At 52.0% G+C, this 17,752-nt stretch overlaps 1 protein-coding gene across 4 annotated transcripts in view; it reads left to right on the top strand.

Annotated features, from left to right (window-relative positions):
* Positions 1 to 8,495: 8,495 nt before the first annotated feature.
* The window catches only part of ABCC12 (ATP binding cassette subfamily C member 12), a 59,792-nt gene continuing 50,535 nt past the window's right edge, over positions 8,496 to 17,752 (top strand). For 3 of the 4 annotated variants that reach the window (XM_051833877.3, XM_089319351.1, XM_089319349.1), the window contains exons 1-5: positions 8,496 to 8,614; positions 12,264 to 12,419; positions 14,444 to 14,591; positions 14,890 to 15,123; positions 17,102 to 17,275. In XM_051833877.3, the coding sequence (XP_051689837.3) occupies positions 8,496 to 8,614; positions 12,264 to 12,419; positions 14,444 to 14,591; positions 14,890 to 15,123; positions 17,102 to 17,275 (831 nt within the window). Of the gene's footprint in view, positions 8,615 to 12,263; positions 12,420 to 14,443; positions 14,596 to 14,889; positions 15,124 to 17,101; positions 17,276 to 17,752 lie in introns of all 4 variants that reach the window. The other variant, XM_089319350.1, reaches the window with a different exon arrangement.

Below are 17,752 nucleotides of genomic sequence, written 5' to 3'. Positions count from 1 at the left end.
ACTGCAAGGATCTTGCACCCTCCCAACCCCGTGGAAGCCACACACTCACTTTGGCTTGCAACGGCCCAGAAAAGACCTGTGCCCCCGTTGGCAGTGCTTGAGTAAGGACAAACCTGAAACCTTCATGCAAAAGAGGGAGCAGCTAGGGCCTGTCTCAAACTTACCTTCCGCTCAATGCAAGATAAAAAAAAAAAAAGTTCAAATCGCACCTTTGTTTTCGGCCACACGAGCAGGGACTGTATGGATGAGCGTTTCTGTGTTTTGAAAATGGGACTCCTTGCACCTTCCCTGCCTGCAGGGTTGCCTCGCCTTTGCAGGAGGCAGAGGGGGAAATGGGACGCATTCTCGAAGGCAGGTGCCTGGAATAGGACTCAGGAGACTTGGGTGCTGGTCTCAGCTCCTGCCCCAAGCCACTCGTGCAAGGCATCTTGCTTCTCTGTCTCCACAGCTGGGGACGGGCTCTTCCACAAAGCTGTGCTGTGGCCAGCCACAGAAGGGGTGGCCGTCCCTGAAGGCACTGGTCCACGACACGGGCCCCTCCCGGAAGGGGCAGTGCCCTTTAATGTGGGTGGAGGGAATGTTGGCCCCCCAGAGTTCCCTCCTTGGGGGTGGTGGGAGCGGCAGTTGAATGGGGCAGTTGGAGAGGAGGGCTCCGGGCAGGTGGGACGCGAGGAGCCAGAGCAGAGGTGCGTGGAGAGGTGGGCAGCAGGCTCCGAGCCCCATGGCTTCTGATTGGTCCCTCCTCCTCTGCTTGCAGCCCTGAGGACCAGCGTGCTCCCTGCTCAGGTAAGCACCTGTGTGTTGCGGTCAGTGGCCACCAGCTGGTCCCTGGGGCTGTGGAGGGTGACACCCTCCACTGTGGCTGCCTCTGTGTGAGTGTTGCTGGGGGCAGGGGGAAGCAGGGACTTGGGGATCTCAGAGGGTCGGGGGGATCCTGGGGCACTTCCATTTTGGGAGGTTTCAGCTATCATCAAGGAAAAGCAGAAATCCCAAGACGGGAGTTCAGAATCTGTGACATACAAACAGTCTATATTGAATAAATTGGTCTTTTGACACACACACAGTACTGTTCACAAGTCAATCATGGGAGATGGAGATACACACACACACACACACACACACACCCCTTGAATGCCTGCTGCATCGCTGTGTGGCTCTCATAGTTTCAACCCAAGGGCTTTCCTCTTCTTCCGTTGTATCTGTACTGAGTCAGTGACCTCGTTGGGGACCCCCCCTCCCCGGGGATGCGAGGACGTAAACCAGATCCCTCCCTTCCCGCACCCTCAGATTTCTTGCACAAGCGTCCTCATCTCCCCTCTCCACTTCCTTCCTCCTCTCCCACACCAGCCCCTCATCCTTCAGGGTCCTTGCCCGGTCTGGCTGCCCACGATGGTGCCTGGACACGTGGAGAGGTGAGGGGCGGGGCCTGAGGACAGCTTTGGCGCTGCACCTCTGGGCTGGAGACTGACAGCGCTGGAGGAAGGGGTCGGGGCAGCATGAGACCATCCCTGTTGATAATGCACTATGGGCTTTAAAAAGGGCTTGCAGGGGGAGGGCCACAGTCCCTGATCCAGCAAGGTCGTGGGGAAAGGCTTGGGGACACGGAGGAAGGGCTCCTGTGATGGGCACCAGCAAAGACTGGTTCTCAGGCACAAAGCTGTGAATTTTCTGGGTTGGGGGGACAGACAGAAATAAGAGTAAGTAGGAAATGTTTCTCCTTGAGATACCCTCTAGACATCTGTTCTCCCACTGTGGACAGAGACAAGGATGGAGAAAAATGAGTGCACTCCCTGGCAAAGAGCAGTGCAAATGTGGGGAGACAGTAAGGAGGGGTGGGGACTGTATTGAACAGAGGCATGCCCCACCTGCTCGGCATCAGCTGGTGGAAGCCACACCAGCAACTGGAACTCACGATTTTCCGACAAAAGCAGAAAGTTTTTATTTTTTTTAAAGATTTATTTATTTATTTGAAAGAGTTACACAGAAAGAGAAGGAGAGGCAGAGAGAGAGAGAGAGAGAGAGAGAGAGAGAGAGAGAGGTCTTCGATCAGCTGGTTCACTCCCCAAATGACCACAATGGCCAGGCTGAAGCCAGGAGCCAGGAGCTTCTTCCAGGTCTCCCATACGGGTGCAGGGGCCCAAGCACTTAGGCCATCCTCCACTACCTTCCCAGGTGCATCAGCATGGAGCTGGAATGGAAGTGGAGCAGCCGGGACTTGAACCAATGCCCATATGGGGTGCCAGCATGGAGGCAGCGGCTTTACCCGCTATGCCACAGTGCTGGCCCCATAAATGTATCTTAAAAAAATGAAAGACATGGTGTCTCCTAATTATTGTTTTCCACAAAGTAGAAGGAGATTTTAACAGTGCAGATCCTGATAAAGGGACCAGTACATCAGTGTATCTGTTTGCATCCTGTGCTCCCAACAGAGTCCTTCCTGCTTCTGCCGTGCAGTCTGTTGAGGTCAGGGTGGGCGCCGTCCCCTTGCAAGCGAGCAGGAGCACCGGGGACTTTGTGCTGTCTCCTGCTGACCCTCAGCTGCTCCGCTGGAGAGAGCCAGGCCAGGGACAGAGTCGTGATGGCTGCAGGGCCCCTGGCCTGGCCACTCCCAGCTCTCACTAAGCTGCCCCACTGCTCCCTGTCCCCCGTGACTGTGAGAGCAGATTTCTCACCTCAGGCAGCTCCTCACTCCTGGCAGAGGCTGGCATGACAGACGGCGATGGAGACGTTAGCCAAAGCAGACTTCCTGATTTACAAAGCCTCATTTCCCCCCGCGGCTGCCGAATTTAGCAACGTGCCATTCCAGCTGCAAGGCTTCCAAGCCGTCTTAGGTAATCACAGCTCTGCTTGCCCCGCTGAGTATTCAAGGAAATTACCTCTCAGCGCCCATTGCCTATGCATTCTGATTGCCCCAACCTGGCCCTGCAGGCCTGGCCTCCTGAACTGGGCTCAGGACCCCTAAGGGAAGCTGTGACAGCTACCTGTGAGCACCCTTGGCTGTCAGCACTGTGAGTGGAAAAACAGAAACTATAGGTGCAGGGTTCTCCTGGCGCGGGGTCCCAGCTGTGCACAAGACGCACCAGGCTGGAGGGCCTGGGGAGTTTATTCTGCAGAGGGGAGAACAGCCCACCCGGGGTTGGGGCAGCTGAAGGAAACAAAGACCATTTTCCGATAGCAGAAGGCGTACACCCAGGGGACACAGGCGTGCTATGCCCGGCTCCTGAGACCAGAGCCAGTGCTCAGAGCCCTGAGTTCCACAGAAGGAAAAAGCTCACTCCCTTTAGGGCTCTTTCCTTAAAAAAAAAAGTTTCATTTTTTCTTTTCAAATTCGCAGAAAAGTAGCAAGAGTCGTGCTGAGAAATCCTAACTACCCTTGCCCGAGGTTTGCAAACGACCATGAGCATCTTGCCCCATTTGTTCTTGCCTTCTCTCTCTCTGCATTGCTGTTTTTCTGACACAGTTGAAAGTCAATGGCAGGCATTTCGCTCTTTTATCCCTAAATTCTTCAGCGTGTGTTTCTCAAAAACAGAACCAGAATCAGAAAAATTATTAATTTTCAAATTGCATCACGGTCAAAATCAGGAAATTTAACTTTGATGTAATATTTTTTACATAATCTTATAGCCTACATTCAAATTTTGGTAATTGGCCCAATTATATCAATTAGAAAACAATTTTTTTCCTGGCCCAGGATGCAATCCAGGATGATGTATTACTTTTAGGTGTCATGTCTCTCTCTTTTCTTAAATATTTTTTAAAAATTTACTTGAAAGGTAGAGAGAGAGAGAGAGAGAGAGAGAGAAAGACAGAGATAGACAGTGGAAGATCTTCCATCCAGCGGTTCACTCCCCACAGGTGCATGACAACCAGGTCTGGGCCAGGCTGAAGCCAGGAACCAGGAACTCCATCTAGGTCTCCCCTGTGGGTGGCAGAGACCAAGTACTTGAGCATCACCTGCTGCCTCCCAGGGTGCACATTAGCAGGAAGCTGGAGTCAGAAGCAGAGTCGGGACTTGATTTGAAATTGGCTCTGTGACACAGGACGTGGGTGTCCCACGGGGTGTTACCCACAGAGCAAAATGCTCCCCTCTGGACACCTTTGTCTCCATAGTGTCTTTCCATCTGGAATGCTTTTTTTTAAACAGAAGCACTCTTTTTTTCCTTAAAGATTTATTTATTTATTTGAGAGAGACAGTTACAGACAGAGAGAGGAGGAGACAGACAGAGAGAGAGATCTTTCATCCACTGGTTCACTCCCCAAATGGCCACAACAGCTGGAGCTGGGCCAATCTGAAGCCAGGATCCAGAAGTTTCTTCCAGGTCACCCATGTGAATGTAGAGGCCCAAGTACTTGGGCCATCTCTGCTGCTTTCCCAGGTGCATTAGCAGGGAGCTGGATTGGAAGTGGAGCATCTGGGACTCGGACCAGTGCCCATATGGAAGGACAGCGTTGCAGGCAGAGGCTTAACCCGCTATGCCACAGCATTGGCCCCAGTATTTGCATTCTTAACATTATAATGAAATACTAGAGAAACTTGGGAGGATCCCCACGTGACTTCCAGATCTCATCGTTGTCCTCCAGGAAACGCTGATTACTTTGAATTTGCTATAGAAATTTCCTACCCATTTCTTCAAAATAAACAATTTTTAGGATAATTTTAGATTTACAAAACACTTATGAAGATAATAAAGAACTTTTTCTGAGTCCCCCACATGGGTGCGGGGCCCAAGGCACTTGGGTCATCTTCCATGCATTAGCAGGGAGCTGGATCGGAAGTGGAGCAGCTGGGACTCAAACCTCCATCCATACGGGATGCCAGCAACTGCAGGTCACGGCTCAACCTGGTGTGCCACAGCACTGGCTCCTCTTCTTCTGCATATTGCACTGTATTCTTAAAAGCATTACATTCCAGTTGATGAAGCTGGGTTATGGGCTGCCAATTTGTATGCCGCTATAGATGTATAAAGATATTACCTCACTTACAGTGATTTCTCCTCTCTGCGGCTCGCCTCTGTGTGTTTTCTGGTTTGAGCTTCAGAGTTGACACCTGTGCGTGTGACAGAAGCAAGACTTCAGAGGCAGAGGAGAAGCGCTGAGGAGGATGGGGGGAGGGGAGGGAGCCTGCAGAGCTGTGACCACTCTGGGTGTGAACAGGCGTGAAGAGGCAGAGTTTCTCAAAGGCTCTCCTGCAGGCGTAAGGAGGATAATTACCGGGTGTGCTAATCAGAAGATATTGAACTCGCCTTACAAATCAGTTGCGTGATTGCTATTCCCACCAGCAGGGCTGAAGAGCTGCTCTGCTCCATTCTAGGCCAAGACTTGGAAATGCTAGACTTTTAAGTATCGCCTGTTTAAAGAATGAGGAATGTGATTGCTCGTTGCTCATTGTGACTTGTGTGATTGCGACTTTAATTCACACCTCTCTGGTACTCAGACACTGAGCATATTTTTTGGGTGTTTGTTTGGATCATCTGTCGATGATCTGTTTCTGTCTTTCGCCCACTTGTAAAGTTGGTTGTTCTTTTGTCATTGATGTATTGGAGATTCTTTATAGATTCTGAGCGCTAATTCTTTGTAGTTAAGTGGATCGCATTTATACCAGCAAGTGGCCTCTCTTTTTGACCTTTTCCAAAATTGTATCAACGGCATAACAGACTTTTATAATTTTAATGGAGTAGGTTATCACACTTCTACCTTTTGGCTTATTTATTTAATTTGCTTTAAAAAATCCTTCCCTGTTTTAAGACAAAAAAAAAAGTCAGGAGACTGTCTATATTTGCTTCTTATTGTTAGCATGATTTTTCTATTTTTATACGTTTACTTTCAAGTTAGTTCTGTGTTTACATTTAAAATACACCTCTTAGAGACAGTGTATCATTGGAACTTGCCTTTATAGTAAACTTGATCATCTCTGTGTCTCAACTGAAATGTTTAGTCTATTTATATCTCTGTAATTATTGACATGATTCAGTTGAAGGCTATCAGCTTGCAGTTGGTACTGTATGCACCCCTTCCTTTTACTGCTCTGTCCCTCCGTGCTGAGTTTTTGTTTTGTGTGTTAATGTACTATTTACTTGATTGCCTCAATTGATTTTTTAACTTTAACCTCTCCTCTGCTTAGTGCCTCAGTGCTTTATAGAGATAACACTATGCTATGGTTTACATTAGAATATGGGCTAATCTGTGCCCATTTCTCCCTTTTGGGGGAGATCACTGTCTAGATTTCACTCATATCCATCATTATTCATGCATGCACCGCACATGTATTGAGCATCTAAAATGCGCCAGGAGCCGTACGAGGTGTTGGAGATACAGCTGTGAGCAAGCCAGGCAGGAAGCTCATGATCTGTTTGCACAAATAGAGAAGTAGGGGAGTTGTCTCCGGGAAGGAATGGTCTAACACGAGCTTTAAAAGCTGAGCAAGAACTGGTCCAGGGCAGGGAGTGATATTAGATTCTTCCATGGTGGAGACACAGGCCCAGAGGCAGGATGGACTGGCAATTTGTTTAGGGAGTAGAGTGAGACGCTCAGTATGATGGTGCGAGTGGAGAGCAAAGGGCAGGGCAGAGAGTAAGGTTGCAGGAAGCTCAGGGACTTGGGTGCCTTTTAATTCTGTCACAGCATTAGGAAACAGAGTCTGAGCACTTGGTGTTCGTGCCACAAATACTTACTAACTGAGCACATGAAGACAGGGCGGGGCAGGGGGGTGGGGCAGAGCTGCTGCCAGTCAGAGATCTCCTCCTGCTAACTGTGCATTGCAGGCTTCTCCGGGAGGGATTTATCTTTTTGTGCTGAAGACAGTCTTGTTTTCAATTCTGCTGAAAGACAAAACATGACTCCAGAAGACTGCCTCTTGTAATATAACGTAGGAGAGGGACTTGCCTGGGAGGGAGCGTCCTCCTCCCTGTATCTAGAACGCTCCAGACCAGATGATGCCTCTTGTTAGCTATTGCTCTTGGGCAGCTCCTGCCCCTCTCTCAGCCTAGGTTTCCTCTTCCAGGCAGCGGGGAGTTTGTAAAATATTGCATCTGAGGACGCTGCCCGCTCTGACATGCCGTGGGTCTCTCAGCCATTACCACCCCGATGGACACTGGTTTATTCCATGGGTCTAGCCTTGAGAACTTTTGGAGAGAACACATGGGGCTGTGACTCCTGTGTCTATAGAGTGGTAAGATCTCTGGTTGCAAGCAACAGGAGCCAACTCAACAGCTTAGACAGAAACGGAGACTTTGTAGGCTTTGGGGAGGGGGTTGCCACGGAGCCTTAGGGCAAGATTGGTGCCAGGCCTCAGGAAAGGAGGAAAATGAGGACTCAGGAAATCTTCAGGGCTCATTCTCAGTGCCTTGGGTCTAGGTGGTTGGAGAGCGAGGTGGCTGACTTGAGGACTGGATGAACGACTCCAGGAAGCCCCCCCTCCACCAAGCTTATTGGTCTTCACTGGGGGCGGTGGTGACACCAGTGTGGGTCCAGAGGCAGTTGGTCCTGATGGTGGCTTTGTTGCAGTTCTGTGACCATCGAGTACCAGAGTGGAAGGGATGTAGTTGCACAAACTACTGGGTATCTGAAGGCATCTGTAAGAAAAAGGAGAGTGTGTGTGTGTGTGCATGTGGTGTGTGTGTGCATGTGTGTGTGTAGGTGTGTGGGGGGGTGTTCATGTGTGTGTAGGGGGTGCGTGTGTATGTGCATGTGTGTATGTGGGTGTGTGTGCATGCATCTGTGCATGTGTGTGCGTGTGTGTGTGATGAACTCCACTGTGTCACCCTGAGAAAGCAGACCCATTTTCTTGGGGCTCTTTTTCCAGCTGGGATTCAGCCTTGGCCGCAAGCTGGTTCCCCATAGCAAACCCATCCTAGGCTTTTCTGTTCCCAAACCACACAGCATGAGAACAGAAGGGGAGGAGGAACCAGAAATTTTTTTTAAAGATTTATTTATTTATTTTGAAAGTCAGAGTTACACAGAGAGAGGGGAGACAGAGAGAGAGAGAGAGACAGAGGTCTTCCATCCATTGTTCACTCCCCAGTTGGCTGCAATGGCCAGAGCTGCACCCATCCGAAGCCAGGAGCCAGGTGCTTTTTCCCAGTCTCCCATGCAGGTGCAGGGGCCCAAGGACTTGGACCATCTTTTACTGCTTTCCCAGGCCATAGCAGAGAGATGGATTGGAGGATTGCAGCTGGGACTAGAACTGGTGCCCATATGGGATGCCAACACCACAGGCAGAGGATTAACCTACTGCACCACGGCGCTGGCCCCCATCCAGAAATTCTTATCAAAAAAGAAGCCTCCGAGTGCAGTTAAAGGATGTGGCAGAGTTTCTGGCCACACTCCCTGTAAGTGTGGAAGGCCTCATAAGTGGGAACACCAGGTCTGAAGGGCCCCAGAAAGGGAGCTGGTTTGGGTGGAGCAGGGGATGCTCTCAGTGAACCTTCCCCAATCTCTCTGTTGCAGTGTGAACGCATCCCTAGACCAAGCGCCCAGGGCTCCAGACTTCCTTCAGGATGGTGGGTGATGGCCCCTACCTTATCTCAGATCTGGACCGGCGGGGCCAGCGGAGATCCTTTTCAGAGAGATATGACCCCAGCCTGAAGACCATGATTCCTGTGCGACCCTATGCCAGGTACATCAGGAGGAGGCTTGAAGGGGGGGCAGGAGCTCCAGGAAGAGTTTCCTGTATCTTGTGGGGTGGGCCCTGCTCCTGCTCCCCACATGCTGCTCTGTGTGCTTATCCTTTTGTCCATCCACCCATCCACAAGGTCCTGCATTTGTCAACCACTCACTTGGTGCTTGCTTTGCTGCTGTCCTTTGGTGAAAGGGAGACTATAGCTAATATTTAAGGAGAGCACTCCATGCGCCAGGATCTGCCCAAGTGACACACAAACATCCATCCACTTTGCAATCACTATGGAAGAATTGTGATACTCTTTATCTAATAGATGGGGGAAACCAAGGCACAGAGAGTTTAAATAACTTGCCTAAGTATCATCAGGTAGTTTTTGCTTTGTAACCAAAAAAGAGTTGCCAATTTTAACATTATAATTTTTTGAATGGCCCATAGAATAAGGCAGCTTAGGCTGAGCTCAGTTGGGCAGTTCATCTGCTCTTTTTTTTTTTTTTTTGACTGGTAGAGTTAGATAGTGAGAGAGACAGAGAGAAAGGTCTTCCTTTTATGTTGGTTCACCCCACAAATGGCCGCTACGGCCGGTGCGCTGCGCTGATCCAAAGCCAGGAGCCAGGTGCTTCCTCTTGGTCTCCCTTGCAGGTGCAGGGCCCAAGCACTTGGGCCATCCTCCACTGCCTTCCTGGGCCACAGCAGAGAGCTGGACTGGAAGAGGAGCAACCGGGACAGAACCGGTGCCCTAACCGGGACTAGAACCTGGCGTGCCGGTGCCACAGGCAGAGGATTAGCCTAGTGAGCCGCGGCGCCAGATGGTTCATCTGCTCTTGACAAGGCCTTTCATGCATCTGCTAGTCAGCAAGGTAGCTGTGCTTCTGTGCTAACTGGACTGGGATCATGCAGGAAACTGGGACACGTGGGATCGCCACCTGCAGCAGGCCAGACTGGGGTTGATCCTACAGTCATGGGGTCGGCTTCTAGGGGAGTGCAGGAAGCATCTGGCTTCTTGAGGCTTAGGTTCACACTGGCACACCACTTGTTGCACTTCACGCTTTGGGCCAAGTCACAGGTCAATCTAGATTTTAAGTGTGGGGGATAGAATCCGCCTCTCGGCAGAATGAGCTGCGGGGTCACATTGCAAGGATGTGCGAGGCAGACAGGGAGAGAGAATGGGACCTTTTGTAACTGCAGGAGAGCAGCGCAGCAGCTTGACTTCCAAGCTCTCGTGCTTCATGTTGTGGTACCCTAACTATGAGAGGTCTTCAAAAAGTCCACGGAAGCTGCGTACTAGGAAGAAACCACTCAAGGACTTCAAAAGTTTTTGCCCCAACATAAACTCTTTTAATTCCATTTTTGATGATTTTTGGAAGTTCCTGTGTGTGTCATTAACATGATGTTAATGAAACTATTTCTGAAATCCTGTCATTGCTACATGGTAAGGACCCTGTGGCTTGTTCTGTGAGAAACAAAGGACAAGGGACAGCTGCATGATGAGGCGACACTGCACTGCCTTCTGGGATCTCCAGGCCACACACACACACACATTAGCATGCTGTAAGGTGAGAGGTGAGGGCTTGGGCTATCACCCTTAGACCCAGGTGTGCCCCTACATCCTGGTTTATAGTTCAGTTTGTAACTGTCTTGTGGAGAGTCATTGTGGACCAGTGCTTAGGAGAATAATGGGATCCTGGAATGGTTTGAATTCCTACTTCAGGAACCGGCTGTAAGACTTTGGGCAGGTACCCTATGCCTTGATGTTTTTGTCTGTGAAACGGGGTCACAATACTACCCATCCCTTGAGTTCTTGTGAGAATTGTAGAAGATAGTGCTTAGCTTTATGATGAAAACCATCTTTTATGGCATCAACTACTGACTCTCCTTGCTCAAATCCTCCCCACAATCTCAACCAAGAAGTTGGGTGCTGGTAGTTGATTTAGGAGGTGATCTCAAGAAGCGTGGGGGAAGGCATAGGGAGAAAGAAGCAGGGACGGGGGAAAGGCACTGTGGGGTGCGGCACCAGTGTCCTGCAGTGGGCGGGGCGTCTGCATTCTACCAGGTTTCCTACCCAAATTCTGAGAGCTGGGGGCATTTGTCAGTGGGCTCCGTCCCACACTCTGTTATGGTTTGCTGCTGGGAGCACCAAGCCCCCCACAGTCCTGGCTACATGCACGCTCCTGCAAAGGCTCTGGAACAGATGGCGAAAAGAGGCCCAGCACACGACAGGGGGGGATGCAGCCAGCGTGAGCTCGCACAGAACTCTCCTCCTTATAGCAGAGGTCGGAGGGCACCTCACAGCACCTGCCACAAATACAAAGCTCTTGCAGGGCCCGGGAAATCATAAACAGCCAGCAATTGGGAGATGAGCTTCCGTGTCTCTGACTTGTATTCCATCTTCAGAGCTTAATTCTTCAATGGCCAAAACCACGGTCTTTTCCTCTTTCTTCCTTTCCTTTTGCGTCCTCCTCTTTCTTCATGTTTTTCTCTCCCTTCCTTCCCTCTCCCTCGTTCTTCCTCTTCTCTCCCCTCCTCCTTTTTCTCCTTACATCTCTGCTTTCTCCTGCCCCCTCCTCACTGCCACCCCAAATCCCCTTCCTTTTCCCAACAGTGCACTTGACACACATCAGGTCATTTGCAGCAAACTCATGACTTTGCCTCCAGGTCTTACCCACTGGGGTGGTCTCAGCTCCCTGTAGCCTGCCCTGCTCTGGAGCCTCCCATCCTCCTGAGGTTGAAAGGTGCCTACCCGAACCCCCTGTTGGCCAGCTAATGGGTCTCTGCTTCCTCCTACATGAAGCAGGTGCCTCTCTTTCCCATGGAATGGACCTTAGGATTAACCTTGGGTAAATGTCGAGCAACTGGCCACTGAAAGAAATTGCCTGTTTATCATTTTTAAAAAAGAGATAAAAGAGATTTATTTATTTATTTGAAAAAGTGATGGATAGAGGGACATACACACACACACACACACACACACACACACCCCGAATGAGAGCACATGATAGAGATCTGCTGGGTTTACTCCCCAGATGCCAGCAACAGACAGGGCTGGGCCGGGCCAAAGCCAGGAGCCAGGAACTCCATCTGGTCTCCCATGTAGATGATATTTGGCTGTCATCTGCTGCCTTCCCAGGTGCATTAACAGCAAGCTGGATCAGAAGTGGAGTGGCTGGGAGTTGAACCAGTACTCTGATAAGGGCTGCTAGCATCCCACGTGGCAGCCTGTCCTGTGGTGTGAATAGTTCTGCCAAGGCTGCTTTGTGGCTACCAACGCAACATCACTGAGTGCAAAGCCGGGAAGAGTGGCTCGGTAGCTCACCAGTCTACGGTATTTGCCCCCTTCCCAGGCAATTAGTGCAGCCGACCTCAAGAGCACAGCTGATGGTAAAACCGCCAGGAAGTGGAGAGTTTTGAGCATGAGTGATGCTGTATTTAATAGGTGACTTATAATATCTTTCAATGTATGCACTTTACTGTAGAATACCAGCTGTGTCTAACAAGCGACGTGCAAAATTCCTGAAAATGTAGCCGTCATCTCTCGTGAGCTGCAGTGGGCTTGGCTCTGGCTCACGCCTGCTGAGGTCCCGAGTTCAGAGCCTGGCTGTGGTTAGCACAGGCAGGAAGGGAGTCAGGGCCGTGTCTCACTTGTGCATAGGTTGGCATCTAACCCGGTGGACGATGCGGGGCTGCTGTCCTTCGCCACCTTCTCCTGGCTCACGCCGGTGATGGTCAGGGGCTACAATCACACCTTGACCGCGGACACCCTGCCCCCGCTGTCGCCCTACGACTCATCCGACACCAACGCCAAAAGGTAGGCTCGGGAAGATTTCCTGGGAGCCCTCTCCTGGGCTTCCACTTCTCTCCCAAGGGTGGAAATCCACAGTCACAGGTGCTGGTGCCCCTTCTCAGTGGCTGCGCTGTGAGCCTGGGGCTGGGTGGCCTGAACTGCCTGGCCCCATCCTGGAAAGATCTGGACTGGGCAGAGGTGGTATGGAGAGAGGATGGGTGGGAGAGCTACGGCTTGAGGCCCAGGGCCACACTGCTTTGTAAGGCACCTCAGGAGCAGGGTGCCTGGGAACTCACCAGCTCTGAGCCGATCGGACCCCACCTGGGTTGTCGCATGCGGCTGCAGGCAGTGTTCCGTTTCCATTTAGACACCCTTATTGGATTTCACTGTTACGAGATGGGTTTAGGTGGAACTAGACGAAACTGCCCAGTATTTGCGAGATCTGCTCTGTAAAAATATAAACATCACCGGGCCAATCTACTTCCCGTTCAGTATCATAGTGTGTGTGACAGCGACAGAAGCTTAAAGAGTGGAGGCACCCCTGCCACGGCCCTGCTCCACTCCCCAGGGCTACAAACACCATGATTCACGCACACCCTGGGCTACCCCTGTCTACAGATCAATACCCCTTCCTCTCACTCCCCACTCAAGGGCCCTGCTTTCTCTCTCTTGAACAGAAAAGGAAGCAGGCCAGAGAGCTGTTGATCGCTTTGCTCAGTTCAGTGGAGACTTCATACAGACCTCTCCATGTCCACACGGAGGCCTCTGCTGCCTTCCTCCTAACAGCAGCATTGACCCCCAGGGCTCCGATGGCCTGGGATGCCTTGAACAAGGGCAGTATTGCCAAAGCCTCTGCACCTGTGCCTCCTAGGAGTCTCCTTGTCTGCGGCCATGCAGGGGTCATGTCCACAGCACAAGCTGGGAGTCTTAGTCATGGCCTTCAGGTGCTTCTGGAGCTGGACTGCCCCTCACTGGTGCCCCGAAGGACTCTCAGGTGGTGGCAATTTCCAAAATCCACTTCCAGCCCGGAGAGCATTGCCAGGGAGCACTGAGAGAAAGGGGCCCACCGAGCCCTGGCTTGTCCTACCTCTCTGGACGCTGCTCCTCCATCTGTTTGTGTTGTTTCTTTCCAGCCACCCAAGTTCAACCTAGGGCTGTCTCTGTGCCTGGCTGATCTAATTCAGTAGGAAAAGCTTCAACCGCGGCCCCATGCTGACTGCCCCATCACCTATCTGTATCTGTCTCCTACCCGCGCCTCCCTGCCAGCCTCCACATCTGACCGCACAGCCACGCTTGGATGCCTCGCAAGCATCTCAGACCTCGAGCCATACTCTTGGTCTCAGGCCCTGACCTGATACCATTCTCCTCTTCCTCTCTCCTCCCTCTTCACAAGCTCCGCTCACACTCCTGGTCAACCAGGGAGCCAGAATGCATCCTTGGCCTTCCGTCTCCTTCCCCCCTGCATCTAATTCAGCAGTGAGTCCTGTGGCCTCTCCCTGTCCACCTGCCCTTAGAGCCACCGCTTTACAATTCTCAGCTTCTGCCAGCTCCCACCTGCAGCTCCTACCGTGGCCTCTTGCTTCTGCCTTTGCTCCCCTGTGATCCACTACCCTCCAACCAACCGAACGATCTGCTAGAAATGTGAGAGGAGCTCATGCATTGGCTAAGAAGCCTGTCACAGCTCCTGTCGTCCTTGGGGTGACGTCCAAGCCCCTTCCTGAGCCCCCATGGGGCCCCGCAAGCCTTGGGCCGGCCTTGCCTGCTGGGTCTCGCCAGCCCCTCTCCTTCACCCCCTTCTCTCCTTTCACACGGACCTCCGTTTGGACCTTGGAAATGAGCTCAGTCCTCTGTGCCCTGGGGAAGACTCCTCTCTTGCCTCCACATTCTAATCAGAGCTGGGCAAGTGCCAGATATCCAGGCATTGCGTCCTACCCCTGCACGTCCCAGCTGCCCAGAAAACAGAGAACGGGTGAGCAGCCCAGCCAAGCAGCTAGGCAGCAAGCGGCGGGCATGCCAATCCCTTTCCCCTTCCCATCTTCTGGCCACAGATTTCGAATCCTTTGGGATGAAGAAGTGGAGCAGGTGGGCCCCCAGAAGGCCTCTCTGGGCCGAGTGGTCTGGAAGTTCCAGAGGACACGCGTGCTGATGGACGTTGTGGCCAACATCCTGTGCATCATCATGGCGGCCATAGGGCCGGTGAGTGCAGGCGGCCCCTCTCCTGCCTTGTCCCCCATGTGTCCAGCAACACAAAGGATGCCCTTAGTTATTCTGTCTACGAGCCGCTGCGTTTAGTGCACTGCCGTTATTGCCCCACGCCCTGGAGGCAGCTTTTCATAAAGCCAACCCTTGTCGGGCACAGCAGCCGCCACTGCAATTAATGAAAAAGTTTGCCTCCTGATGTCAGCTTGATGACACTGTCTGAGGCCTCCCACCACAGCCGCCACCCCCAGCGGCCCTTTCTCTCTCTCTCTCTCTCTGCCGCGCTGTTTTACAGACAGTTCTCATTCACCAAATCCTCCAGCACACTGAGAGCAGCTCTGGGGAAGTCTGGGTTGGCATTAGCCTGTGCCTAGCCCTTTTTGCCACTGAGTTTACCAAGGTCCTCTTTTGGGCCCTGGCCTGGGCCATCAACTACCGCACAGCGATCCGGTTGAAGGTGGCCGTCTCCACCCTGGTTTTTGAAAACCTGCTGTCCTTCAAGACACTGGCACACTTCTCTGTTGGCGAGGTAAGCTGGTCCCGAGGGAGGCCAGGCCCAGCAGGCAGCTCCTGAGTTTCCCACACCTGTGTGAGGCTTGCTTTCCAGAGCGAGCACCGGTCTCCTGTGGCTTGTCGGGGGTCTGCCCACTGTGTTCCACCTCCATGCTGAGACTCAGGGCAGGGAGCTCCCTTCAGGCTGGGGGATTGGAAAGGCGTCCAGGTTCTGGCTGGAAACAGGGCTTGGGGTGACGTCACCCAGTCCCTGTGATGGTCAGTGTCAGAGACCCTGGAGCAGAACAGAGTGCACGATAGGCATTTAATAATATTATATTGACCGACTGATGGACACAAAACTTCCAGGTGTGGCAAAGCCTTGATTTAGACCACGCCTGTTGGACTTCAGAGTAAACCTTTTCTTACGCCCTTGATTCTTAGCCATAAGGTCCTTACCACCTATTTGAGAAAATTTCCCTAATCAAGGGAACCCCAGGTGGTGTGACATAAAAGAAAGGACTTGCTTCTCTCTCGCAGTTCAAGTATGCTCAAGGCACTCTGTATTAATTATGATTAGATTCAGCTGCATGTAACAGAAACCCTAAAAGAGCAAGATAAGTTTATTTCACTCTAAACAAAAAGTCTGGAAGAGGGCTAGTGTGTGTGTGTGTGTGTGTGTGTGTGTGTGTGTGTGTAGCTTCCAGAACTTTCTATGCTTCTTCACAACTTATGCTTGGACATGGCTTCCATATTGGCTCTGGATGGACGCCAGAGACCCAGCCATCTCAATGATGTCTCAGACACTGTTTGGAGGGAGAGAGAACAAAAGGGAAGTGTCTTCCAAGCTGAGTCAGCATTCTTTAAGAACTCAGTCCAGGGACAGGCATTTGACCTGGTTAGCGGCTAAGACACCTGCATTCGGCACAGGAACGCCTGGTTTGATTCCTGGTACTGGCTCGTGACTCCAGATTCCTGTGGTGCAGCCTCTGGGAGGCAGTGGAAAAGGCTCAAGTGGTTGAGTTCCTGCCACTCCCGCAGGAGGCCCGGATTGAGTTCTTCTTGGCTTCTGTCTTTGGCTGCTGGCCCCACCCAAGGCTGCTGTGGGCATTTGGGAGTGAACCAGGGGTTGGGAGCTATCTATTTATCAATCATCTGTCTATCTATCCATCATCATCTATCATTTTTTTTTGAAAGGCAGAGTGGACAGTGAGAGAGAGACAGACAGACAGAGAGAAAGGTCTTCCTTTGCCGTTGCTTCACCCTCCAATGGCCGCCGCGGCCGGCGCACCACGCTGATCCGATGGCAGGAGCCAGGCACTTATCCTGGTCTCCCATGGGGTGCAGGGCCCAAGGACTTGGGCCATCCTCCACTGCACTCCCTGGCCACAGCAGAGAGCTGGCCTGGAAGAGGGGCAACCGGGACAGAATCCGGTGCCCCGACTGGGACTAGAACCCGGTGTGCCGGCGCCGCAAGGTGGAGGATTAGCCTAGTGAGCCGCGGCGCCGGCAAATCATCTATCATTTATCTATATCCTCTCCCTTCCTCTCTCTCTCTCTCTCTCTCTCTCTGTCTGTCTCTCAAATGAGAATGAAATAGGATTCATCGCAACGTCCCCTTCACATGCTGACTTACATCCCAACGTGGTCATTCCCTTGACAGTCACATGGACACACTTCTTGCACTAAGGAGGCTGGGAAAGGTGGCCTTCCAAGAGCTGGGGCCCATTGCTGAACATTGGTAGCAAAGAGGGGCAGGCAGCCAGCAGCCCCACTCCGGGGGTCCCACGGCTGCTCTCTGCATCTTTCTTCCCTGAGATTCTCAGTCCTCAAAGACTGGCCTCTCAAAATTACATGGGGACATGGCCATAGGACTCATCACGCGGTCCCCTCATGATCACCCCCCCCAAAGCAGCTTTTGTCTTCTCTCCCAAGACCCCCCCCCTGCCCGCCTGAAAACCTGCAGTTGAGTGGCCCTTCTCACCCACACCTGAACCCGTGTGCTTTCTTTCCAGGTGCTCAATATACTATCAAGTGATAGCTATTCCTTGTTTGAAGCTGCCTTGTTTTGTCCCCTGCCAGCCACCATCCCTATCCTAATGGTCGTTTGCGCAGTGTATGCCTTTTTCATTCTGGGGCCCACAGCTCTCATCGGGATATCTGTGTACGTCATATTCATCCCCATCCAGGTAATGGCGGGCCCTCTGTGGCCGTAACTGCTTGACATTAGCACTTGGCACACACCGCCGTCAATGGCACGGAAGGCTTCCCTGCTGGGGCACCCGCCTGAAGCCCGTGCCCCACATTGGGCTCACAGGGGTGCTTTGTCTCACTGACACCGTGCATTTCTTTACGAACTGGAGTCTGAATGCTCTGGGGGAGGAGAGATGTGCTTCCTCAGTTTCCCCAAGCCCCCGACACTCCCCTTACTTCCTGGCAATTCACTCTCTCACCTGCCAAATTCCTGCTGCTTTCCCCCCAGATCACAGCAGCAGCGGCCACCACTCAAGGGGTAAACTCCATCGGGAATCTCGAACCAACTTCCCTTGGAACTTTCCCCGGCACCGACACTCAGATCCCTGGATTTTTTCTTTGTTTTTTTCTTTTTTTTTAGGCCAACTGCAGCTCTCAGCAATTCTCTGAACACAGTGTCTGTGCCTTGGTTT

Source organism: Oryctolagus cuniculus, chromosome 18 (assembly GCF_051225735.1).
Source record: "Oryctolagus cuniculus isolate XC-2025 breed Fujian yellow rabbit chromosome 18, ASM5122573v1, whole genome shotgun sequence".
Taxonomy (NCBI): domain Eukaryota; kingdom Metazoa; phylum Chordata; class Mammalia; order Lagomorpha; family Leporidae; genus Oryctolagus; species Oryctolagus cuniculus.
This window is presented reverse-complemented; position numbering and strand designations above follow the sequence as displayed.